The 10,032-nt window shown below is 37.4% G+C and overlaps 1 protein-coding gene across 4 annotated transcripts; it reads right to left on the reverse strand.

Annotated features, from left to right (window-relative positions):
* Window positions 1-541: 541 nt before the first annotated feature.
* pbxip1a (pre-B-cell leukemia homeobox interacting protein 1a) lies at window positions 542-9,235 on the reverse strand. 4 transcript variants are annotated; one of them, XM_056268337.1, is made up of 11 exons: window positions 8,874-9,235; window positions 7,603-7,694; window positions 7,426-7,510; window positions 7,202-7,278; window positions 5,960-6,581; window positions 5,154-5,387; window positions 4,877-4,900; window positions 3,527-3,558; window positions 3,364-3,426; window positions 2,993-3,170; window positions 542-1,938 (listed from the first exon to the last, which is right to left on the reverse strand). In XM_056268337.1, exons 2-11 carry the CDS (start codon window positions 7,666-7,668, stop codon window positions 1,010-1,012), a joined length of 2,310 nt encoding a protein of 769 aa, XP_056124312.1. In that variant the 5' UTR covers window positions 7,669-7,694; window positions 8,874-9,235; the 3' UTR covers window positions 542-1,009. The 4 variants fall into 4 exon arrangements, with proteins under 4 accessions (XP_056124312.1, XP_056124311.1, XP_056124314.1 ...); XM_056268336.1 differs by having other exon boundaries at window positions 7,184-7,278; XM_056268339.1 differs by lacking the exon at window positions 4,877-4,900.
* Window positions 9,236-10,032: the final 797 nt, after the last annotated feature.

Below are 10,032 nucleotides of genomic sequence, written 5' to 3' on the forward strand. Positions count from 1 at the left end.
GTTCCATTCCTTTTTTTTTTCTCTTATATTTACAAATTGGACAAGAAAAGGCAAAAATGATAGGTATTCACCCCAGAAGAGTGCAGCAAAACAATAACACAGCTATAATCAAATGATCTTGATGATTCATTACAATGGCTGTTTTCCTAAGATAGAAAGAGGATATAAATAAATGTCCACATCACCACAGTGCAAACTAATCAATTATTGAAACTTTCTCCGCTTCCATTTCATTCTTTTCAGTATCAGCATTCTTTGCTCACTAGTAAAGGCACATAATCTAACATATCAAATTCCATAAAGGAAAGAAACATTCAGTTTGTTTTGTAATTTAAATTAAGTGTGAGCAGAACTTGAGTTGGGGTAAGAAACCGAAAAAAACGAAAGCTTACAATGACCTCTAAAATCTCTGGCGAAAAAAAAAAAAACTTAAAAAGAAACCAGTTTGACACCAGCTTAGTAAGCAAAATCATGGGTAGGTGTGAAGAAACCAGGATTTAAAACAAAAATACAAGATTAAAAAAAATAACTAAAATAAAAATCCTGACATTCTACATTTTATTGTTTTTAAGTCGATTTTGGGAGCTCAGGTAACTAAATAGGGACAATCTTTTGCACTTCATTGCACTTTCCCAGTTTAGCGTTCATTTCGTTCACAACTCCACATGTTCTAGGTGATTGATCTATCTGCAAGTAAAGCAGTTTCATTCATGTGCAAACACTTAATGCTTAAGATGACTGATTCTTTACACAGCAAGCAAGAGTCAAAGGGTTTGGCGTTGAAAAACAGGACCAAGGGAGGTAGCTTACAACAAAACACCCAACACACAGGTGGGACTTCACTAAGAACAAGACTCCGAAGGGAGAATCCTCACACACAATGCATTAAACTACATCTACAGTCCGTAAAGACCAGGGAAAGTAACAGCTAAGATTGTTTCCTTATGTTTTCTTTCACTTAGTGTTTTTCCCATCCGTTCAACTTAGTTTCTAGGGTGGGCGGCACCAATTACGCCAAAGGTGCGGCGAACTTTAACAGTGCCTCTTTCTCAAACTCCTCCATCTCATCTTCAAGGGAATCATTGTCATTGTCATGCTGCTCATCTTCTAAACCATCTGCCAGATCTTCCAGGATATCCGCGACGTCCTCGGCGAAGTCGCTGAAGAGCATTCTGTCGTGAGCGAAAAAGCCGCCGTTGAAGAACTGGGTGGTGAGGCGGCTGAGCGACTCCTTGCTTTCCTGAGGAATTCCCTCTAGTTTGCTTAGGTAGATCTCAAGAAGGTCCTGAAACTCCACGAGCTTCACAGGAACAAGCCCCTCGGCGTCAGCGCAGTTGGATACGCCATGGCAGCCCTCGGCAGGGTGTCGGTTCCTCCTGAGCTTCTCTTCTTGGTGTTTCCAGAAGTCTACCTGCTCCTTGTGGTGATGATGATGATGATGATGCTGGTGTTGATGATGCTTGGAAGGTTTGGCCTCCCAAGGTCTTTCCTTCTGTCTTCTTTCCCTCTCCTGCCTTCTCTCATCCTTCTTGTGGTCCCACTCTTCTTTGTACTTCTTGAGATGGTCTTTCCTTTTGTCCTTCCCACGCTTCCACTCTTTCCCGCTCCCTGCTTCATCCTTCTTCCAGCGACTGTCATGTTCTTTCTTTCTGCCCCATTCCTTCTTTTCTCCTTTGTGCTCCTGGTGTTTCCTCTTCCAGTCTTCCCGCTTGCCCAGCTGGTCCACCTGTTTGGAGAGTCTCTTCTGCATTTCCACCAAGCTCTCCCTCAAGCCCTGTTTCTTCATTCCCTCCAGCCTCGTCCTGCTCTCCTCCAAAAGAGCTTTCTGCCGCTTGAGTTCCTCTTTCTTATCCCAGGGTTTCTCAGTTCCTTCTGGACTAGACTCAGCAGTGGAAGGCGGGGACCCGGAGTCAGGGGCCTGTTGTGGACGCTCTTCAACTGATGGAGGAAAAAAAACAGATGATAGTGAAGAATACACTGCAAAATATATATTTCCATACTATTTTTTCTAAATAATAGAATTTATAACAAGAATAAAATGAGCAAATCGGCACATTAGAATGATTTCTGAAGGATCATGTGACCCTGAAGACTGGAGTAATGATGCTGAAAATTCAGCTTTGCATCACTGCAATAAATTACATTTTAAAATATATTCAAATAGAAAACTGTTATTTAAAATGTTAATAATATTACAGTTTTTAGTGTATTATGGATCAAATAAATGCAGCCTGGGTGAGCAGAAGAGACTACTTTTAAAAAAATGTACAGATCCCAAACTTTTGAACAGCAGTGTACATATAAAAGACATGAGCACGCACAATGAAATATCCAATATTGGCATGTACCAATAAATAAGAAAATAAATCAGCTGACCAACAATATGTTGCCGATATCATTCTACATTACCATACATTTTTAATAATTTTGAAAAAAAGTCTCTTATGCTGCGTTTATTTGATCATTAATACAGTAAAAACAGTAATAATTGCAAACTATTATAACAGTTTAAAATGTTACTATTTTAATACTATTTTAATACTTTTTTAATATTTTCAGTGTCACATGATCCTTCAGAAATCATTCTAATATGCTGATTTGCTACTCAAGAGACATTACTATCAATGTTGAAAACAGTTGTCCTGCTTAATATTTTTGTTGAATTTTTTTCATGATTCTTTGATGAATACAAAGTTAATTTATTTGCAATAGAATTAATTTGTAACATAAATGTCTTTAGTAACACTTTTGATCAATTTAATATAACTTTGCCGTTTTTTTTTTTTTTTTTTTAAATCATACTGACTTTTGAACGGTAGTGCAATAGCTAACAAAAAAGCTAACAACCTCATTCATCTTAGTAAACCAAAAGATGTCTTTTGGCTGTTCAATTTACAAGTACATTCAGAGCCCTTTCCACAATATCCAAATTTAAATGTTGAGTTTTACAATTCAAATACTATGTGCCGTTCCCACTCCTCCTTAGTCATACCTGTAAGCTTTGCGAGCTCAGCAACTCGTGCTCTCAGTGTCTGTAGTTCGTCTTTTAAACCAGGCAGTTCAGACAGTTGTTCTTTCAATTTAGTGTTCTCGTTTTCCAGCGCTCCTTTCTCAGTGCTGTGCATATCTGTTGTCATTTTCAGAGCCCGGTCCAACTCCTGTTTCTGTGACTGATCATGAAAAAGACAAAGAAAGAACATCCTAAGTTCAACATTTTAAAATAATCTCCTGGTACGCTCTATAGAAAGTGCATTAAGCCCACTTAGTGGAAAAATGCATTCGCATGCAAAAGAAAAAAACTCAAAACACTTTCATGGCATTAAGAGGGAAAACTTTATATACGAATGTAGAGAAGGGACTAACCTCAATCTGAGCCTCCAATATATTAATTTGTTTATTCTCTTGAGCAAGTTTATCAAGGACTTCCTGGAAAAAGGTACATATCCTCAGAGACTGCCACAGGTGAAATCAACTTGTCAATAATAAAAGAACACAGCGAAGACGGAAAATAAAGCAATGCACTAACCTGGTCACTTAATTCTGAACCATCAAAATCATCTGCAGGAGAGAAAATGGATTTGTAATGTTTGTTGAGAATGCATAGACAAGGTGAAGTGAATTATAAAACTGTTACTGTCAAAGACTCAAATGATGAAAGTAAAAGTCAGTGTAGTTAATGCAACAGCAGTCACACAATTCTGGAGTTAAACTGTCTTTCGCTGGAATGTGTCTGGATATATGAACCAGGTCTCTCTGGAACACACTGCTGTTCAAAAGTTTGGGGTCAGCAAGTTTTTTATTAATATTTTTTTAAATAAATTAATACTTTTATTCAGCAAGGATGCATTAAATTGATCAAAAAAGACAGTAAAGACTTTTACATTGTTACAAATTATTTATATTTCAAATAAATGTCGTTTTTTTGTAATGTAAATTTTTTATTTATCAAAGAATCCAGTAAAAATGTATCAAGCTTTCCACAAAAAAATGATCAAGCAACACGACTGTTTTCAGCATTGATAAAATGATTTCTGAATTATCATGCGACACTGAAGACTGGAGTAATGATGTTAAAATTCAGCTTTGATCACAGGAATAAATTACATTTTATAATATATAAAAATAGAAACGGTTGTTTTAAATTGTAATACCATTTCACAATATAACTGTTTTTACTGTGTCTTTCATTAAATACATGTAGCTTTAGCGAGTAGAAGAGACTGATTTTAAAAACATTTTAAAAAATTTTACCGACCCCATACTTTTTTACGGTAGTTGTGTGTGTTATCAAATTTGAGAGTTTACACACACACACACACACACACACACACACAAAAAAAAACTAATTACTTTTTATTTAGTAACCCTGGTAACCTCTACAAAAACTTTATGTCAGCAGAATCTCAGCATTAAGCCATTTCAGGGTGAGACAGCCATTACTGACACTAAAGAATTACAAAGGTGAAGTGTGTAATTTCTTGGCAAAAGTGTCACCAAATTGCAATTTGTTTAAGTGGCCTGAACAATAGTGTACATTTGAGGAGCTACCTGTTTGTCCAAGCAATAAAAGTGTGTTTGGCAAAATATGTCACTAGTGGTGGCACAAAAATTATACACTTCAACTTTAAAAGGTAAGAGTAGAAGCAACCAGCTCATAAGCCCCTTGGTAAAGCAGTGCATCCTGGGTGATGATATAGGCTGATGATAGACACTGCCCTCAGGTAAATGTACCTTTTTTTTTCCTCACTCATTTGTTGAAGTTTGAATATGTGAATATGTGATGGGAACGAACTCTACCATTAGCACTGGAGGGCAACTCCTATCCACAGCTTAAACACAAGCATATACTGCCACCTAGCTCAAACTCTGAACATACCATCAGACGGGTCAACCACAGAACCTGGAGGCATAATAACATTAATGCAACCACTGAAAATGGGATATTAATGGATATAATGTGGTATGTATGTATTCATAACCATTGACCAAATATGAATCACTTAATGGTTATGCCCAACCGATGTTATGTGTGATGTCATATGTTAAACGTTTTGTAGGACCAATTATAAAATGTGGTTTAAATTTGTGATTTTTTTAAATATGTTTTAAGATTTGCCACCACACGAATAAGATCACTGCCACACAAAACTCACCGGAGAAAAAGAAGGATCCAACACAGAGCAGGACCAATGCGCCCACTATCAGCTGATTCAAAGAGAAACCTCGTTTCTCCTCTTTCCTCACTGGCAGATTAAACTCCTCCTCTTCTTCTTCCTCCTCCTCGTCGTCAGAGCTTCGCTTCAACACTATGGTGGGTTGCACATGTCTGAGTCTCAGACCATCATCTTCTGCTGAGGTGCCCGCTGGGAATTCAGCACCAAGAGATTCTAAATGATACAGAAGAAAATAAGGACAAGCAAGATTAGGAGAAATATGGTAAATGTGGGTAGAAATGGAACTAAATTGTTTGCTCCACCATTTTAATATAACATTTGAAACATTTTAATATAACAATATATTAAAGCTGTAACATTTTGCTCAGCGCAAATTTAATCATTTAGCAGACGCTTTTATCTACTATTCAAATACATAATGCTTTGATAATGATAATAAAATAATTATAATTAAATCCAACAATACAAACTAAATATTTTGAATATATAAATGAATTTATAAAAACATTACATAAATATATTATGTAATTTATATATATATATATATATATATATATATATATATATACACACACATATACATATGTATAAATAACAAAGACAAAATAACATGAGAAGTTAAAAAATATATATTTATATACTAATTAAAGTATTATACTAGTATTTTATTATATGCATGTATTAATAAAAAGTAAAACAATAAAAAGACTAAGTATCATGAAAAAGAAAGGAAAAAGAGTTTATTGCACATTTATTAATTATTTAAAAAAATGTCAATGTCATACCTGGCTCTCTGATCACATCAGGGAATTTATCTGGCAGCTCTATTTCGTCTTTCTCAAAAATAGGCTCCTCCTCAGTCTCAAAAGAACCAATGGTTTCTGGATAAGGGCTGTAAGGGGCGGGGCTTTCTGCTGTGGAGCCAAAGCCTGTATCAGCCTCAGAGGGCGTGGCCAGAGGCGGGGTTTCAGGGGTGGGATGTACATCAGCATGAATATCAAGCACAGGGATTGCAGAAGATTCAATAGTTTTAGGGGCGGGGCTTATATCTGCGGTAACATCAGAGACGTCGAGCGAGGAGCTAATTTCTCTGAATGGTTCGGGAGTCGAGGTGATTCTGGGCTCTGTGTCCGGGGCGGGGCTTTCTTGGACTGGAACAGGCTGGCCGGGGAAGATATCAGTTACGTCCTCTTCAGTGGGTTCGTCAAGGACCGTCTCCTCTGAAAACTGGAAGGCTGATTCTGTAGTGATGCTGAAGGGAACAGCGCCCAGAAGGTCACTGTCAGGGGGAGAACTGGTGATGGTGTCATGGATGACAGGAGCATGGATCTCAGGATCAAGCTCAACATCGCCATGGCCAGATGCTGCCATTTCCTCAAAGAAATCCGGGGATGTTTCCTGGCAAATCTGGATAATCGGACAACATACAACTGTAAATGTTTTGGGAGGGAACAGTTTGACATTGAGTATCGAGAAACAGTCAGACGCCAGGCACCACCTTTAGTAGAATTAGTGGTTAAACAGGGGAAAAAAGAGGTTTGTAATCCATTTCCAGAAATATTGTAGTTTCAGTTGGATCCGATTTTAAGTGCACATAAATGTCCAAAAGTGATGACATAGAAGAACTATTTTCGGTTCCTCAAAGAACCTTTCAGTGAAAATCTTTTTAATCTTACTGTGAAGAAAATTTTAATAATCTAATTAACCTTTTTTCCACTATATAGCATCTTTTCAAGGTTATTCATGGAATCATAAATGCTAATTAAAAAAAGATTATTTTGAAGAGTATGGCGTTTTCAGGTTTTTTGGAGACATTCATGAATGGATAATGGCTACACTGTCTGAACAAACAAATCAGACTTCATCACTGCAAAATGCCAGTCAAAATTTAGACCGTCAGGTTGAATTTTAAAACCAAGTCAGATGTGCAAAGTTTGAACAAAGTGTGCAAAACTAATACTGTGAACAGGCATATAGAATGGTAACTTAACGTCCTGCTCTGTACATACCAGTGGTGATGCACTGACCTGGTGACCCTCCTCTGACAAAACGCTCTCCATCATTGGAGTTTCAGGGTCATGTGACCTCACCTCCAAAGAGCTTCCTGAAATAAACACCGTTTCACATTACAAAGCCCACAAATTGGGGTTACAACTATCTAACTATAAATTGTTAAAAAATATATATATTACTGACCACAAACTTTTGAACAATTGTGTAAACAAAATGGTTTAATATCTGTTCCAATAACCTGCTATTTCCTCTGAAAGACTGGGTGCATCCCCAATACTTTCCGTCCCATCATCCACTGGTGCTGCAGGGTCGGCGGCAGCTTCCTGAAATCAAAAGTACACATTACTACACCTGATTCATTCATTAAAAAGATAATATCACTGACACAAGCATTTTGACCAAGTGGTTTGCAAACCTCTGGAGAGAGAAGCGTCCAGCTGTTACTGGATGACCCGGAGCTGCCGGTGCTGTTATCAGACATGGCCCTCTTGTGGCTCTGCACAGCACCTACATAATGAAGATCACCACATGCAGATTAGTTCAATACCCAATGTATTGCACAGATCATCATATTCAGTAAAATGAGTGCTAGTACATTAATGTTGCCTTGTTAAGTATCCACTGTTTTCATAATTATAGCAACGCTCTGCAGACAGAACTGTTCTACATTTTGATATTTGGCTGAAATATGAAGCACACTGATTCTTCTTTTTCAATTTAACACAAAAATGCCATCATATATGTAACAGTGCTTATATGTTTTTACACAACCATGGTAAGCCTGTCAACCCACACAAATTGAAAGAAAAAGAGAATTTAAGATAATTTCCTTCATTTTAAGTGAGTTCTATTAGTTGCAAGCAATATTTGACACAAAAGGGTTACTATAGTAATGGCTATTTTAATATGTGTGATATGCAAAATTTTATTTAGTTAAGATGTAGTCTCGGTTAATTAATTCATTCAAGTGAATGGTAGATTTGTCAATATTTAGATCCCATATTTGACACATTGTGTTTATACCTGAGTGACGTGTAGACACATTTTGAGTGACAGGCAAGGAAAAACACAATTTGTGAGAAAATGGAGGAATCTTTCACCAACGTAAAATACAGTTAAATACATAATAATGAACAGATGTATAGTAAATAATGCATAAACATATTTTTGAACAGAAAATATAATACATTTACATATTTGTATCTGTTTTTAGTATGTTTTGTTGCATTCCTCAAGCATCAGTGAACCTAAGCACACTTATTATATAATCCACACTGGCGGACTGTACACCTTATTTATTCAATTAGAGAGAGAGAACCGATGCAGGCAACAAAACAACGATTACAGCTATTACATAACAACAGACACACAGAACCCACAAACACTGCTGCAGAATATAAAGCCACCCTTAAATGTGACCAAAAATGGTCGGACGGCCTCGTTGAATTCCTGGCCTATTGTTTATCGCGTTTAGATGGACATATTAGATTCGGTGACGAGCTGTCATCATCATAATGGTGATGCACAGCGTAGGTTGCGTATTTACATTATGTACGGCGGCCAATTCAGCCTTCAGCAACACTACACGCCGTGGTGAATGAACACAACCCTCTTCCGCATAAAACTAGAATCTTTACGAACGCATTACAGATTATATACACGGATGTTCTTATATAAAATGCTTACCGTGCTTAAAACGGCCTCAGTCGAGTTGGGCACGCGTTATTCCGTCCGTAGTCGTTTAATTTCTCCACACGCACGATCCGTCTCGCTAACTTCGCAACTTCGGGAATTGCGAGTTTGCGTTTTCTCTCCAACGGGACTCCGATTCAGATCCTCTCACAGCCAATGGGAATGAAGCGTCGGGTCGCTCAGACAGACAGCTCATTTCAGCTGTGACTGACAAACGCAGGTGTGAGGGACAATCTAAACGTGAAGTGCTCTCTTATCATTGACTTGACTTGAGGAGGAGTAAAGACTGTCCCGACAACATGCATGAACTCTCTATATATAGGGAGAAGACATGTTCTCCTCCAGCAGTGTACTGACACGTCTACAGAGCAAGAGCTAAATCTGTTGGGACTTCCCAAATGTCTGTCTGCTACAGCTGGACTGGCCTAAATAAACATTGCTCTTGTGTTGCAACATGTTCTTTTGTAATTAAGACATCCTGAGCTAAAGCAAATAGATAGACTGCAGTAGCTAAGCTATAGGAAACTAGGCTACTGGTGGCATCTTTATAAAAAAATATATAAAAAGGAAAAACAACAAACAACATGCAAATGTTTTCATGAAACTGTCATGTATTTGGCTAAATGTGATCTACAAATAATAAACTGACATTAAATATGAAGATTCTGTAAAATGTGTGTTTTTAATTCATGTGTAATGCAGTTTGTAGATATTATTAGGTGGCAAACTATCAATTAGAGGCGATTAATTAGCATTCACCTTTTTGTATCCGAATTTTGAAATGTTTTGAAACCAAGCTTCGAAAAAGTATTACGTGACTTGGCGAGTTCCGAACAACTGATTCGAAACAAAAGATTCGTAAATGTTTCGAAGCTTCATAAAGCACAGTTCCTAAAGTGGCACCGCACGAGAGAAGGGAAAGTAGCGCCTCATGTTTTAGTCGCCTGAATGAGCGGATTGATATAGCCTACAGCACTGCCATTGACAATTGTCAAATTGAGTAAATATCCAACGCTGGATGGCGCTATTCACCAATTAGAATCAATTATTCCAGAGAGCCACATCATAATATGGCGTACATTGTGAGGTATTTATATTTTGCAAGTTTCTGTGCCATTCACAGAAGTGACTTGGGAATGCCATTAAAATTAAA

The sequence above is a fragment of the Rhinichthys klamathensis genome, unplaced genomic scaffold, assembly GCF_029890125.1.
Source record: "Rhinichthys klamathensis goyatoka isolate OS25496 unplaced genomic scaffold, OSU_Roscu_1.1 h1tg000271l_1, whole genome shotgun sequence".
Taxonomy (NCBI): domain Eukaryota; kingdom Metazoa; phylum Chordata; class Actinopteri; order Cypriniformes; family Leuciscidae; genus Rhinichthys; species Rhinichthys klamathensis.

Excerpts from the sequence above, each read along its gene's own strand:
- pbxip1a (XM_056268336.1), bottom strand. The coding sequence starts at position 7,668 with ATGTCTGATAACAGCACCGGCAGCTCCGGGTCATCCAGTAACAGCTGG. Across the intron at positions 6,582-7,183 it reads AGGTCAGTGCATCACCACTG|ATTTGCCAGGAAACATCCCC; the intron begins GTATGTACAGAG and ends CCGATTATCCAG. Across the intron at positions 3,427-3,526 it reads GTTCAGAATTAAGTGACCAG|GAAGTCCTTGATAAACTTGC; the intron begins GTTAGTGCATTG and ends ACCTTTTTCCAG.